The sequence below is a fragment of the Ovis aries genome, chromosome 22 (genome assembly GCF_016772045.2).
Source record: "Ovis aries strain OAR_USU_Benz2616 breed Rambouillet chromosome 22, ARS-UI_Ramb_v3.0, whole genome shotgun sequence".
NCBI classification, from domain to species: domain Eukaryota; kingdom Metazoa; phylum Chordata; class Mammalia; order Artiodactyla; family Bovidae; genus Ovis; species Ovis aries.
The window spans coordinates 4794541-4811819 of NC_056075.1; the positions used below are offsets into that span (position 1 = coordinate 4794541).

At 35.5% G+C, this 17279-nt stretch overlaps 1 protein-coding gene across 1 annotated transcript in view; it reads left to right on the forward strand.

The window, feature by feature from the left end:
* The window catches only part of PCDH15 (protocadherin related 15), a 1094267-nt gene that overhangs the window by 528300 nt on the left and 548688 nt on the right, over positions 1-17279 (forward strand). Inside the window, exon 6 of the mRNA XM_060404607.1 lies at positions 17145-17264. Coding sequence (XP_060260590.1) covers positions 17145-17264 — 120 coding nt within the window. The remainder of the gene's footprint in view (positions 1-17144; positions 17265-17279) is intronic.

Sequence of the window (17279 nt, forward strand, 5' to 3'; positions counted from 1 at the left end):
GAGCTTAGCAAATCTGAAGACAAAGTCAGTATTAATTTTTTAATAAAACTGTAACAAAGAAGCAAATTGTAACAAACAAGAAGCAAATTGTAACAAGTCATTCCCTGATCATAGCACCTTCAATTATATCAGTTTACTCTAAATTAAATTGAAATTTTAATTGAAAAGAAGTACAATTCCACATCTTGGTAAAGATACAGAGTAAACACAACTTCTATACATTGTTGGTAAAGGAGTAAATTTGGACAATTACTTTGGAGATGTGTTTGTAGTTTCTACAAAAGATAAACAAAAAGATATCTTATGACTAAGCAATTCTGCTCTTGTGGTATGTATGTTCACCAAGTAACATGTACAAGAATACTCACTGACAATATTTCCATAATAGTCAAAATCTGAGACAACTCAACTGTCCAACTATGTTAGAGCTGGCTTACCATTTTTAATTGCATTTATCTTGAAAAAATAAACATTTCTCTGTGTTTCAGTTTCCTCATGTGAAAACTAGAAATGAAAATATTAGGACACCTACCTCATGTGGTTTAATGAATATTGTAATAAATCTTAAAGTAGAAAAGAAAAAAATAAAAAGCCCACAGATTTTAGTGTACAACATGTTACTTGTATGTTGTTTAGTCACTAAGTCATGTCTGACACTTTGCGACCCTGTGGACTATATATAGCCCAATACTGAAGTGGGTTGCCATTTCCTTCTCCATGCTGTTACTTGCATATTTTGTAAATAATTTTAAAATACAATCTGAAATGAGTTATCTCTATATCACTTATTTAAACCCGATATTATATTTACATGTGTTTATGTGTGTGTTTAATACCAGGCTTAAATAAGTGATACAAAGATTTAAAGCGCACATATTTATGTGTGGTGGTGGTGGTTTAGTCTCTAAGCTGTGTCTGACTCTTTGCAACCCCACGGACTTTAGCCTGCCAGGCTCCTCTGTCCATGGGATTTTCTAGGCAAGAATACTAGAATGGGTTGCCATTTCCTTCTCCAGGGGATCTTCTTGATCAGGGACCAAACCTGCATCTCCTTCATTGTGGGGTGGATTCTTTACTGGCTGAGTCACCAAGGACACTCATATGTGTATGTGTGTATGTGTGTGTGAGTGTGTGTTTTGAGTTAAATTTGAGAAGAAGCTTATACATGATAAAGTGTTTTAAGGAAGGAGTAAAAGTTTTCCAGATTATTATGATTAATTATATAGGCTAACAAAGTGATGATGACAGAAAAAGAAGCCCAGATTAAAAAAAAAAAAAAAAAAACCTTGGTAAATATGAGCTATGTGAATTACAGTACATTTTACATAGCCCTAGGGGGAAGTTATGTATTTATGTGAATTATAATCCCTTTTTTCATAACTCTAGGGAGAAATTATGTTTTAATTTGTATATGACTGTTACACTACTTAACATTTACCTTAGTTTTTGTGTCCCAGCAAAGCTAAGTTATATTAAATAGTATTAATATGACTCCCCTTTAACCAAATGTCTTCATTTTCCTCAATACGGTTTTTCTGCGCAGAGTTATGAAGTTCAAATGTAAAGGGTCCTAAGAGAATCCCAGTCAATTTAATAAATTGTGTTTGGTCAAGCTCTCTAAGTTCTTAAGAACAGGAAACTAAAGGATATTTCATAAATCTAAATTTAAAATGCCACTTATAATTTAGGAAAGTAAAGGTTAGGAGTGGAAATAATCTTGTTTTTCAGGAACAATCAAGTTGTTTCATAACTATTGACATTACAGTTATATCACAAAGTTATGTCCTGGTTAACAGTTTAAATATCTATAAGCTTTAAGTTTTGAGTAATTTTAATATTTATTTTTCTTCTCTGAATTTTAGCTATTACTCATTAGTAAGTAACTTGACACATTAAAATTTGTTCTTATCTAAAATTTGCTCACAGGCTTCTGCATAGACCTTCTTGCTAGTTTAGTGGCCTCATATATCCTGATGTTGACTGGAATTAGATCAGATTACAATGATAATGATAGATTCACTCTAACAATTATCATTTATGAGTGCTAAGTTTTTCCATGAAACATCTTGTTTAAAACTTACTTAAACCTACACACAAACTCAAATTATTTTATTTTTTTCATTTTGCACAATAAAATGAGGAAATACTGGGACAGAGAAGCATTTATTAATTTGCCTAAGATTTCACTGCTAATAAGTGGCAGATCTAAGTGAGAAACAGAGGCAGCTTCATTCCAAAACTGAGTGTTTGGCCACTATATTTTATAAATACATCAGGCAAAAGAATGATAGTGCTCAGAGACATGAAGAAAGAATGGGGGATAAATACAACCATTAAACTGAATAGTATTATTACTAATTTATTATTTATTTTTATTTTTTGCTGCCCTGGATCTTCACCACTGTGCACAGGCTTTGTCTAGTTGCCACAAGCTAGGGCTGTTCTCTAGTTGTGGTGTTTAGACTTCTCATTGAAGTTGCTTCTCTTGTTTCAGAGCATGGATCCCAGGGCACACAGGTTCATAGTTGTGACACGGGCTAGCTGACCTGCAGTATGTGGAATCTTCCCAGATGAGAATTGAGCCTGTGCCCCCCACACTGTCAGACAGATTGTTAAATGCTGGACCATCAGGGAAGTCCTAGGTAGAGTTCTAAGAGAAAGGCACAAAGCCTTTGATTCACTATAACCTAGGTTCTGATATAGTGTGACCACTTCCTCTCTGCACAATCACAGAAAATTGATTGATTTCTAATACACTTAGTTTCCTCACTGGAAAAATATAATATTAATTTCATTTATTGATCACTTATTGAAGATGAAAGGATACAAAGATGTTAAGTAGAACCAATGGTTCTAGGTGTGTTCTAGGCACTCACTGAATGGTAACAATGGCAATGGCAGTGAACTTTCTAATTATATCCAGCAATCTCTGTTTTTACCCATTCATGCTTCCCACAATTGAATTCTCAAGGGAAAGTACACTTGAATATTTTCATTATGCAATGTTTTTTGGTTGGAATATTTTGTAAAATTTTATTTTTGTTTTTGTGATGTTTGAGATAATAATTATACATCTCATATGCATTCTAACTATATTGCTAGTACTCAATATTTTTTAAACTAAGGAAAAAATAGTGTAGCAGAAAAATAAAAAAAAATATGAATAGGGCTGAATCCCATGAAATACTGAGACTAACAAATATAGTTCTAAACTTCATTCTGTTCACTGATGGGCACTTTCCTTAAGGTATATTTTTTCAGCTTCACATCACCAAAGATTCTCTCTTATATTTTCTCCAAACTTTGTGAGGTTAATAATCTTGAAAACCCCATTTAATGCACCATGATGGGTGCTGTAAAATATCTTATTTGTGACATAGTAACTATAGAATATAGTAACTATAGAATATAAGACGGAATATAAGATGGCATTGAGGTATCAGATTTGAACAGTCAAAAGAGGAATATATATATAGCTTTTATAGAACACATACATTCATATGAATTATAAAAAATAATGTAGTGATGAGCACATACCAACTACTTCTAGATTAGTAGACATATCATGTGAAGAGTACTTCATGGTAGCTGATAGAAATTTTACTTTAAATGCTGTTATATCTCTTTCTAACACAGCATTATTGTGCCTTTCAACAATACCCATTAGGTTAATGAAATCACTAATTTTTTTTTGAAAATAGACTCTGAAATGACTTTTTCCCTTAAGGTTTTTGTGTGTGGTTAAAAACATTTTAGTGATCAAACCCATCAGCAGGAGCTAAAAGCTGAACTTCAGCCAAATTAAATCGTAGAAAAGAGTGGGAACCTCTCTCTCTCTTTTGTTCTTTCTCTCTTTTCTCACTCTTTTTCTATCTTATATTTTGGTTAACAGTTGGTTCAAATGTATATTAAATATTTATAAGAACTAAATGTAATATAAAATTTTATCTTTAAAATATTTTCATAATAAATGATATGTTTAACTCTTGGACTTAGTTAAATACAAATGATTATGGCAATGGTCTGTTTATGTTCATATTTTCTATCATTTATGTAAACAACATAAGAAATATTAAGACCTAAGTAACATTTTAATAGAAGTAGTGAAGTTCCATATAAACCCACATCCATTTTCCTCTATCCTTAATGTGTTTCATTGGTATGGTACATATTTTAACAACTTGTGAGCCAACAGTGAAGCATTACTGTTAACTCAAATCCATATTTTATCTGCTACTAAGTCACTTCAGTCTGTCCGACTCTGTGTGACCCCATAGACAGCAGCCCACCAGGCTCCCCCATCCCTGGGATTCTCCAGGCAAGAACATTGGAGTGGTTTGCCATTTCCTTCTCTAGTGCATGAAAGTGAAAAGTGAAAGTGAAGCTGCTCAGTCATGTACGACTCTTCACTACCCCATGAATATCCTATTCCTTATCAAACCTGGACTCAGCATTTTTATTAGTGATTTATAAAACACTGATCTGTTTAAAAAAAATTGATGAAAATACAAATTTCAATGATTGGGTATATTTTCTTCCTTCTTCTCTTTGCCCCTTGAGCATGTACTGACATGCTTTTTTAAGACATTATGGAACCCACTGCTGCTGCTGCTGCTAAGTCGCTTCCGTCGTGTCCGACTCTCTGTAACCCCATAGACGGCAGCCCACCAGGCTGCCCCGTCCCTGAGATTCTCCAGACAAGAACACTGGAGTGGGCTGCCATTTCCTTCTCCAATGCATGAGTAATACACATTGGATTGCTAATGAAAATGTTAGCATGCTGAAATGGGAAATTTAGGAACTTATTGAATAATTTGCTTGCTTGCTGAGAACAAATTTTCTAAAATGCAGGCATGAACTAAATTAATTTTTTTTGTCGTTATGTAAAATATCTCAAAATTATCTTTTCTTTGGGCTAAACATAAGCTATATTTGATGGAATGAATCATCCAAATTGTATCATTTCAGTTTAATGTATATTTTGGCTCTGTTATGTGCCAAATTATATTTACTTCCTCTTTCATTGGGTTTCCCTCATAGCTCATTTGGTAAAAAATCCACCTGCAATGCAGGAGACCCTGGTTCAATTCCTGGGTCCAGAAGATCCACTGGAAAAGGGATAGGCTACCCACCCCAGTATTTTTGGGCTTCCCTTGTGGCTTAGCTGGTAAAGAATCCACCTGCAATGCAAGAGACCTGGGTTGGATCCCTGGGTTGAGAAGATCCCCTGGAGAAGGGAATGGCTACCCACTCCAGTGCTCTGGCCTGAAAAATACTGTGTAGACCATGGGGTCGCAAAGGGACAGACATGACTGATTGACTTTCCCTTTCCTCTTTCATTTCCCCTTTTTCTCAAAAGTTTCTTAGTAGCAAATTATGAAATTTCTGAAACAATGTATTTCACAGTGCTTGAGAATTAACTCTTTGAAGCCAAGTAATCTGTGTTATACTTTTTATATACCACCTATTAGAAATACGATAGGAGATAGAAGCTCTCTTAGCCTATTATAAAGCTTATAAAGTAAATATAAGACAAAATAATAATGTTAGAAAGTTGTGTTGAGGATTATAAGAGATAATGCTTTTAAAATATATAGTACAGGTTCTGGCCATCTTTTCTTGTAGGTCAGTTCTGCCCTGAATATATGTTTTTTTTTAAATAATTATAATTCTATAACTATTTTTAAAAAATGAAGGAGATCTTAAAAAAATAAAATGCAAAATAAATTAGTAAACAAGTGGGAATTAATGAGACTTTTTTGCCTGGGAAATTCCAGGGACACAGGAGCCTGACGGGCTACAGTCCATGGAGTCCTAAGAGTCGAACACGATGGAATGACAACACGTTGAAAATTTTTTCTCACAATGGGGAAATATCTGAATCTATCCAATTTTAGTTTTTGCTTTCCTGATTTAATTTTTAGCTCTGTGCTATTCTTTCACATTTCATTGTGACTATATCATCTCTTTCCATTTAATATATGCATTTTTGAACATCTGTTTTTCTCAGAATCATTTTGGTAGATCTAAAGGCACAGATGGTCTCCATGATGAAGCATAACAAGAGAGATTCCATATATAGTTAAGAATATTTTCTGCACATTTGGTTTTTTTTTTTTTACAGTTTCTTATGTATTTTTTTTTTTAACCAGGGAAGGTTTATTTTGACACAGAAATAATTTCAAACACAAAAATATAAAAATTATACAAGCTTTTTCTCTAAACCATTTGTGGTGTTACTAAAAAGAATCCTTCTTATCCCCAAATATCAATACTTTAATGTGTATTTTTGAAAGATAAGAATATTTTCCACATAACAATACAGCCATCAAAAATCAGAAAACACTGACACATTACTACTTCTAGTCCATAGTCACCATTCCAGTTCCATCGATTATCCAGATAATGTCTTAATTATAAACATTTATTAAATTCATATTCTGTGAAGACATTGTCCTTGCCCTCAAGGAGTTGAGTATATTAGCAGTTTACAATCTTTTTTTTTTTTTGGTTTATAACATTATATATTCTATGTGTATGATATTTTCATTTTTGTAATTACTACAGTGTGCTCACCATCTAAAGTTTAGTTTCTATCCATCACCATACCATTGACCTCCTTTACCAATTTTTCTCTAGCCCCTTTTTCCTTTAGTTATCATGACTCTATTATATCTATGTGTTTGTCTTTGTTTGGTTTGGACATTTATTTTTAATTTTTAAAAAATTTCCCATATAATGTGATTTTTTTTAATACTGGTAAAAATGTCTTTTTTTTTTTTAAGAAATATGGTCTATGGTGGGACATCCCTGATGGTCCAGTGATTAAGAGTCTGTGGTGCCAATGCAGGGCACTTGGGTTCAATCCTTGGACAGGGAATTAGATACCACATGTTGCAACTGAGTGTGAACATGCCACAACAAAGATTGAAGATCCTGAGTGCCACAACTGAGACCAAGCACAACCAAATAAATTAATTACTTTATAAAAGAAAGAAAGAAATAGAATATGGTCCATGGTATTGAAAACTTGATGTATTTAATCGAGGAATAAAAATCACTACTTATACAGCCACTTCCTTTCACAGAGTTTCTTTGGATAGAGAGTACTAACATTTAATCTACAGCACACAAAAGCGTCTGAAAAATGAAATAAGACTAAGCCCTCATTCCTTTTTCTTGTCTATTTCCCTTCTCCAAGGAATTAAGTATATTTTGGGAAACAAGAGATAGGTAAGAGAGAAAAAAAATGATATTAAGGGAAAGAAAAGAAGCACATAAAAATACATTTTCTAATTTAAGCCTATAAATGGAAATCAATCTTCCACCTGTTTTAAAATATTCAAGTATGCTACTATTCAACAACTTTCAATAAACTCTTTCATGTATATATTTTTGCTAATTTTAGCAAAAATTACTAGGCTACTTATTACTTTCTATAATAATAATCCTTTCTCTTGTTTTGAAAATACTTTTCTACATGAATTTGCTTTTAATCATATATTGAGAGGAAACTATTTTCAATATTAATTATCTAGCTTTCATGATAAAGAATGGAGTAAAGATTTTATGCACAGGTGCAAAAGCTATATTATGTTCAAGGGAACTTGAAGAACATATGGAATTCCTTTCTTATATTTTTCTTTTTGATTTCAATAAATCACAGCAAGATAACATCTGCTGAATGTGAATTCAAGAATGTGTACCATTTGTTAACATTTCTAAAAGTTTTAAGACAAACCTCAAATAAACATTTAATTTGAATGAATGTCTTAGCAAAACAAACGATATATCAATGAGTTAATATAAAACCAATGTAACGGTCATAGAAATAGTGTTTTGGCACATAATAAGCTTCAATAAATAATCACAGACTTGGAGATAATGTAATGTTATCATAGTGAGAAAAGCTGAAGTTCTCACTAATGCCCACCTCCTTACAAATGTAGAACTCCATTTCATTTGTGGAGACTGCAATGGTTTTTAAACATATCATTATTTCTGAGGCATATATGTAAGGTAGGGATGATTTGCAAGAGAGATTTATAAAACTACTTTATCAGAGGAGGAGGTTAAAGACTGAATTATAGCCAAAGCATGAATGACTTGCAGGTTGGAAAAATTATTTTTATGGCAAATGATCTTTGGACTATACAGTGCAATCAAAAAGACCCTGAAAATAAGTAAAGAGGGAAGAAGACAGTAATTAATCATTTTAAACTGGGTCTGTTTTCTAGAACTGCAATATTAGAAGTTTACAATATTTCACATAGATGACTATGGAAGCACTGCAGACAGTCTTCAAAGGATCGTATGTGTATGCGCAGTCACTCAGTCATGTCCGACTCTGTGACCCCATGAACTGTAGCCCACCAGGCTTCTCTATCCATGGTGTTTTTCAGGCAAGAATACTGGAGTGGGTTGCCATTTTCTCCTCCAGAGGATCTTCCTGACCCAAGGATTGAACCCAACTCTCTTGTGTCTCCTGCATTGGCAGGCAGATTATTCGCCACTGCACCAGCTGGGAAAACCCTCAAAGGATCATGGAGTATAATTAAAATACCAAAAGATTGCATGGCCCCTGTTGTAGTTAAATCAGCAATTGTTCCATAGAGTTTCACATAGTAGCCATACAGACCTTGTGACTTAGAACATGTGAGACCAATTTTTACATCTGCAAAATCAAATACTCAGCTTTACTTTTTCATTACTGAGAAACTTCATCAGGGACATATTAGTCAAACAGAACTGAGGGATACATGATAGATAGGTAAATAGACTGAGCAAGGGAGATTTATTAAAAGGAATTGGCTCACAAGATTATGGAGGCTAAGATGTTCTAGGATTTGAGTTGTCAAGCTAGAAACCCAGCCGATGTAATTCTAGTCAAAGACCAAAGTTTGAGAACTAAGAAAATTGATTGTGTAAATTCCAAGTTGAATCCAAGTCTGGAGGAAAGAGAAGACAGATGTCCTAACTTGAAGACAGTCAAGCACAGAGAGTGAATTCTTCCTCACTGAGCTTTCTGTCCTATTCAGGTCTTCAATAGGTTAGATGAGGCCTGCCCATATTTAGGGAAATTCCTGGTGGCTCAGCTGGTAAAGAAGCTGCCTGCAATGTGGGAGACCTGGATTCGATCCTTGGTTTGGGAAGATCCCCTGGAGAAGCAAAAGGATACCAACTCCAGTATTCTAACCTAGAGAATTCCATGAACTGTATAGTCCATGAGGTTGCAAAGTGTCAGACAGGACTGAGTGACTTTCACTTTCACCCACATTTAGGGGATGGAACAATCTGTTTTATTAAGTCTACCAATTCAAATGTTACTCTCATTCAGAAACACCCTTACAGACTCAATTAGAATAAAGTTTAACCAAATATCTGGGTACTTCGTGGCTTAGTCAAGTTGACATATGACTGCAACCTCCCTGTGACTGCTAAATTTATGCCATAAAAATATGAGAAAGTCATGAAATTAATGTCTTGCTGTTAATTAAATATGGAGGTGGAGGCTCCAGTTTCACTAATCGCGATAATTTGTACAGGATGTCACTTTCTGTTGGGCATTTGTTCTTAAGAGAAATTTGGTGTGAAGTCTAGTTCACAACAAACTGTAGAAAATTCTTAAAGAGATGGGAATACCAGACAACGTGACCTGTCTCCTGAGAAATCTGTATGCAGGTCAGGAAGCAACAGTCAGAACTCAACATGGAACAACAGATTGGTTCAAAATCAGGAAAAGAGTACCTCAAGGCTGTATATTGTCACCCTGCTTATTTAACTTATATGCACAGTACCTCATGAGAAATCCTGGACTGGATGAAGCACAAGTTGGAATCAGGATTGCTGGGAGAAATACCAATAATCTAGATATGCAGATGACACCACTCTTATGGTAGAACGTGAAGAGGAGCTAAAAAGCCTCTTGATGAGAGTGAAAGAGGAGAGTGAAAAAGTTGGCTTAAAGCTCAACATTCAGAAAATGAAGATCATGGCATCCGGTCCCATCACTTCATGGGAAATAGATGGGGAAACAGTGGAAACAGTGTCAGACTTTATTTTTGGGGGCTCCAAAGTCACTGCAGATGGTGACTGCAGCCATGAAATTAAAAGACGCTTACTCCTTGGAAAAAAAAGTTATGACCAACCTAGATGGCATATTAAAAAGCAGAGACATTACTTTGCCAACAAAGGTCTGACTAGTCAAAGCTATGGTTTTTCTAGTAGTCATGTATGGATTTGCAAGTTAGACTATAAAGAAAGCTGAGCACGAAAGAATTGATGCCTTTGAACCATGATATTGGGGTGTTCAGAGTCCCTTGGACTGTAAGGAGATCCAAACAGTCCATTCTAAAGGAAATCAGTCCTGAATATTCATTGGAAGGATTGATACTGAAGCTGAAACGCCAACACTTTGGACACCAGATGTGAAGAATTGACTCATTTGAAAAGACCCTGATGCTGGGAGAGATTGAAGGCAGGAGAAGAGGATGACAGAGGATGAGATGGTTGGATGGTATCACCGACTCAATGGACATGAGTTTGAGTAAACTCCAGGAGTTGGTGATGGACAGGGAGGTCTGGCATGCTGCAGTCAACGGGGTTGCAAAGTGTCAGACACGACTGAGTGACTGAACTGAACTGAATTGGATGTCTAGTGCACAGTAAATCAATTACAATATTTGTAACTGAAAAAATGTGCATTTGTCCAATGTAGACTAATGCATAATCTTACTCCACTGAAAATGTTTCTGTTTTGATAATATCTTTGAGTAGAAATATAGCATCTACTACCATTGTTAATGTTCTGTCATTAAATCATTATTATATGTAAATCATTGTCTACAGAATTCTAGTTCAGCTAATCTAATATACATGATGCTTCTGATATTTCATCCTTTTTTTAGAGAGCAGGGGGAAAACTAAACACTTGGATTCCTGATGAAGTGTATAAGAAAGTAATATCTCATCAATTGCATTTTAAATCATTCCTTTTTGATGACTTTTTGAGAATATTTCCAACTTGATATTATCATTATTTATATGAATTATTTCCCAGTTCAAGTGGTATTATTTTAGTTGTGCTTATTATAAAAATGCTACATTCTTCTGTATCCACATACATTGTCTCTTTAATTATTAAAGCCATTAAAGTCTATCATAAGGTATTGTTGTAAAATATGTATGAAATTTTTAGATATTCAATATTCAGCAATTGTTTATTTTAGCATTTTATTTCTACCAAATTGTCTATTTTCATGTAAATATATTACATGAGACTTCAAGAAATATTCAGTAGGTATTAACATCAGGGGTCTTCCCTGGTGGCTCAGTGGTAAAGAATCCATCCACCTGCCAATTCAGCAGACACAGGTTCAGTCCCTGGGTTAGGAAGATCCCCTGGTGAAGGAAATGGCAACCCACCCCAGTATCTCACCTGAGAATTCTACGGACAGAGGAGCTTGGCAGTTTATAGTCTATGGGGGTCGCAATAGAGTCAGATACAACTTAGCGACTATAACAACAAAAATATCAGATTATTGTTACCTATCAGTACAAGAACATTGGCGCCAGAGGCATTATTCTAACACTAACTGTGTACATTTAGCACAATATTATGATTTGTGAGGTGCTTTCCAAGATTCATCCTTCTCAATATGTACTTCAAAATGAGCAAGATATTTCTTCTCTAAGTATAAATTTGGCCTATAGTGATATCAACAAATTATGATATCATAAGATGTCCCTTCTTGAAGTCCTCACTTTGAACAAATGAAAACTAGCAGCCAGTTATGAACAAAAATACCTCTGTATTAGTTGTGGGATCCAACACCATATGCAAAGAGACCTGGAAGTAGAGACCTGTGCATTGGTGTGGAGTTCAATTTAGCTGAACCCACTGGACCTGCTGAACAAGGAACTGACCCTAACTTCTCAGGGCCATAGCCTGGGGGAAACCTGGGTAATGCTGATTTAAGCAGATAACCATGGATGAGAGAGATTTTGTGAAAGTCCAGTCCTCTCAAGGTGACATTCCAGCCCTCTCTTGGAGCAAAAAGTAATATGTTTGATTGAATTAGAAAGGGGAGAAGTGCCTTTTCCAGAAGGCACTGGAAAATGCTTTTCCAGTGTTACTCCTCCCTCTAAGGTAACACAATGTGAGGCTAAACTATCCTGGTGGAACCTCTCCTTGTAAAAGAAAGGGAGAGAGAGCAATTGGTGACTGCCTGACAACCCAAGCTGGGTCATACACAGTGGCAGCCCAATTATTGAGGCAGGACCTCCCTGACTCTGGGGAGGGAGGAGATGGGAAAGGATACAGGTAAGAATATCAAAAGATTAAAAGAATGAGGTTCCTCCTAACTTTGCTCAGAACATCAGTAAGAAGTCAGCCCACAGGCTACTTGGATAACCTCAAACAAGGATCTCTTCATTTGGCCTGTGGTCATCCCCAACACTCCAAATGCTAAACCTGTAAAATTCCCTACTCTATGGACATTCTCCAGCATCTCCAAGTGAGATGCTAAGAATGAACTTGGATAGATAGAGAATGTGCTCAGAAAATCAGACCAGGGACCGTGGGCAAAGGAGACACCACAAATTTAACTACAGTGCCACCTTTTGGAAAACAAAAGAAGTTCTCAGCAGCCAATCCAGTGTGTTCTTAAAACCAGGGGGAAAAAAAAAAAAAAAGACAGCCTTAAGAATTCAGCCACACCAGGGGCTTCCATCATAGTTCAGTCAGTAAAGAATCTGCCTGCAGTGCAGGAGGCCTGGGTTTGATTCCTGGGTTGGAGAAGGAACCCACTCCAGTGTTCTTGCCTGGAGAACCTCCTGGACAGAAAAGCCTGGCAGGCTACAGTCCACGGGGTCCCAAGAGTTGGACACGACTTAGTGACTAAACTACCAGAGAGCAACAAGTATGGAGCAAGTATATTCATACAAGCAATATGGGTTCAGTCCCTGGGTTGGGAAGATCCCCTGGAGTAGGGCATGGCAACCCACTCCAGTATTCTCACCTGGGGAATCCTATGGACAGTGGAGCCTGGCGGGCTAAAGTCCATAGGGTTACAGAGAATCAGAGACATGACTGAAGTGGTTTAGCACACATGCACGCCCTACTACATTGAATGCAAAAGCAGCCAATGCAAAACTTCAGGAAACGTGAAGAGTCAAACAACGTGTAATCACCAAAAGAACAATTATCCCACAGTAATCAAATCCCAAAGCGTGGAATTTGGTACTTTACCTGATAAAGAATTCAAAATAACAGTTTTGAAAAAAGTAAATGAACTACAAGAAAACACAGAAACACAATTCTGAAATCAGAAAAATGAATAAAATGAGACATTTAACAGAGAAATTGTAAAAACCAAACCAATTCTGGAGCTGAAAATTCAATGAATAAAATGGAAAGTGCAATACAAAGTGTCTACTCTAGAATAGACCAAACATATTAAATAAAGTGTTTTTAAATAGAAACACACATAAAACAAGGTTATGTATTGATTTGTTGATGAAAAATGTTGTAACCAGAGGCTTGCAAAACTTAATCCTGTATTCCCCTCAGCAATGTAATAACCCTGCATTTCCCCTAAGAGCAATGGTTCAGTCCTTGTTAATTTAGTGTTCATGGTGACTTTATAGTATAAAACTACCATGGGTGATAAAAATCAACTATATTTATATAAAATGTGGATACAATGCTTCAGTGAGGAATATTGCAAGAAAAATTAGTAAGGGAATTTTCCCTTTTGAAGCATTGTTCCTGATTTTTAGGTTGGCTCAAGCAGCAATGGCTCACAAGATAATTGAACAGTTAGCTACTCCCATTTTACATTCAAGTTTCCGTTACACAATTTCATGAAATATTGAATTTTCTTGCTTTATTTTCTTTAATTATTACATGTGCATTTGTGCATTTTCTATGTTTTCCTAATAGTTGCATAAAATCATTTGTGGAAAAAGACACGAACTAAATAAACAAGTAACACCCTCAGGCAGCTGCCCAAGGTGATAATCAGCCCACACATAGAATGCCCTTCAGAAAACCAAATTTATATTTCTGAGACTTGTTGAAATGTTAAAGGACATGGAACACGACCATCTGTATGGCATATGTACCCTGAAAATTCTGTTTAATGATGTATAGGGAAACACATTTTAACAAACAACTTATCATATGAAGATTTTCACTCCCCACATAATATTTAGAAATATGTCTTATTTATATAATGTGAATATGTGTGTGCACATAGATATGTACATATTTTTGTTGGATATGTATATTAATGTATTCTATAATATACTTATTCATTTTCTATATGCATATATAGATATATATTTATTTAAAAGCATATTGCATATTCTAACTCTCTTTTGCTTGTTTGCATTTGTATAGGCCATTTCCTTGGAGCCCTTTGACTTTTGCCAGACCTTCCATATTAAAACAAAATTTTTATCCTCTTTTTTAACTAGCTGTTTCTCCTATATTAGCTTTAAACATTCCAAACCCTAGCTTATATCTAAACAGGTCCATATCTGAGTGGTAGATGATGAATAAATGTGTGTAGTTCAATTACTGATACATCTTAACATTGCATTTTACATGTGTCTGTCTGTGTGTGGATGTTTACTTATCCCAATAGCGAAAATGAACAATCTATGCTAATATGTTTGGTCTAAATGTGCAACTATGGAAGGAAGTAAAACTCACTAGTCTATGCAAACGTTGAACTAATAATTCGACATACTTCTTGCCATTTGCTGTCAACAACTGAACATCACATTTTCAAAGTTGGGTCACAAGTCTCGTGAAGTCGTGAAGTCGCTCAGTTGTGTCCGACACTTTGTGACCCCACGGACTGTAGCCCACCAGGCTCCTCCATCCATGGACTTTTCTAGGCAAGAGCACTGGAGTAGGTTGCCATTTCCTTCTCCAGGGGATCTTCCCAAGCCAGGGATTGAACCTGGGTCTCCCACATTGCAGGCAGACTCTCTACCGTCTGAGCCACCAGGGAATCGCAGTCTATTTTCAAAAATTTCAGACACCGACTGTTCAAGATTTCTGGCTTTTTCCTTTTATGTGTGTTTTTTTGGGGAGCGGGGGTTAATTTTGTAATTCAACTCTGTGGCACAGTTATCTACTTTGGCAACAAAGATCTTTAAATATTCTGTTTTATTAAATATCAAGAAGCAAAATTTTGCCATTCAATTTTAAATTTTCATAATTAAATATATCAAGAGTGAGTAAATTTTTGTAAGATAAATCAAGACACAACTACAGTAGAGTGGGTGAATTTTTACAAAAGAGTGACATATTTGGGGACAGGGACTACATTAAAAATATTAAAATGTTGGCTTGAAAGCCTTTTAGTTAACTATTTCCAATGGTGTGTCCATGTTTATATATGTGCTATTTAAACCATCTCCTCTCACTTTATCCTCAGTTTTCTTTGAGCTGCAGAAAGTCAAAGTTTACCTTTAAAATCTACTTGCCAGGAGGACTGACTTTATAAATACACTACTTTGTACTTACAGTTCCCCAAACCATGGGCTTCCCAAAGCATAGTTTTAAAATCACTTTTAATTGCAATTGTATCCTTTTTCTAAATCAGAGATCGCAAACTACTGTGGTTGCTGTGCCAGTGGATATGCTGGGGTGTGGGGGGTATTAAATTCATAATATAATTCTTTAAACACTATTGTCAACTTTGGAACCAAGAGATTTCTTATGAAATTGGAATATTAAAAGATGTAGTATTGGGTTGGCCAAAAAGTTCATTAGGGTTTTTCTACAACATCTTTTCCACAACATCCATGACATCACTGGAAAAATCTGAATGAACTTTTTGACCAACCCAATAGCATTGTCTCCATATTCCATTATGAGAGTTTCCTGAGGCTGAGTAGCAGATATCCTTTTAGAGAAGGATGTATTCTTTAGTCGCCACATTCCCATGAGATGTGCTTCACTCCTTTACATTGCCTGATGGATCCCTATAGATATCTAGGTTTGTCATCCCTGAAAATGGAAGTAAATGAGATGACTCTTCTTTTCTCTCCCTCTGTGAAGCTATTTCTCCATGAAGGAATCCTATTTAAAAGCTAACAAAACATATCTCAGAACAAAGTGTAAAAGTCTGTTTTCTTTAGAGGCACAGGTCTTGTGTTTATTGGCTAAGCTCATTTATTCATTGTGACAGCGCAATAATTAAGAAAGTAAAGCGTAAAATGTAAGAGTAATGGAAAAGATGCCGTGTACTGACACGGAGCAGGGAAATGCTATGTCAGGAATGGTTTAGAAGCAGATGACACCTAATTAAGTTGAAAAATAACTAATGAGAAGGATTCCATCTAAAACTTGAGAACTGGAGACTCTGGATGTAGGAATACATTGTGAAAAGACTTAAAAGTAAGAGAAAACAGTGGTGATTCTCTGATGGAGATTAATAAGAGGTAAAGCTAGATATTCAGGCCAACTGTGAAATCATGGTCTTATATGACACATTATGTTTTATTGTTGGTTCAATTCAAAATGAAAAGATATTACTATCTCTCCAATTCTATCAGACAATGGCTTTCTACTCAACCAGTACTACAATCACTAAAGAAAATCCCAGCTTTCTCTCTCCTTTGATAGATAAGGAATCCATAGTCTCTAACTTTCTTCCTCAAATTTGCAACCTGCATGTAATTACCACCCTGGATTTCATTGATCTCACTGATTTTTTTTTAATTTTAAAATAAAGTGATTGTTGATAATTCCTTCATACACTATAAATCCTAGCTTATAGATAATCTGATGCATCAAAGTGTTTTTAAGTAGGAACAACAGATGCATTTTCTCCACAAGTTTAAGATGCTAATGTTTATAAACTGGTCCAAATGTGCTTCACACTGAATCAGGGGCTTCAATTTCTTTATGCAAAGCAAGGACTCTGATGTTGGAAATTTCCAGAATTGTAGGAACTCCTGCATAAGGTTTCCAAGTGTTCTTTTGAAACACTTCGAGTCTGTGTTTGTGGGCTGCTGCCTACTTTTTCCCTTTGTGTGATTAATAATTGTGGGTTTTGTGCTGGAATATTTCCGGTATGCTGTCGATCAAATGAGAATTGACAGTTTGTCTTTTGTATTCTTTGCAGCTCACTCCAGTTGGCACCACAATCTTCACAGGATTTTCAGGAGACAATGGAGCTACAGACATAGATGATGGCCCAAATGGACAGATAGAATATGTGATTCAGTATAATCCAGATGATCCAGTATGTAAATATCTA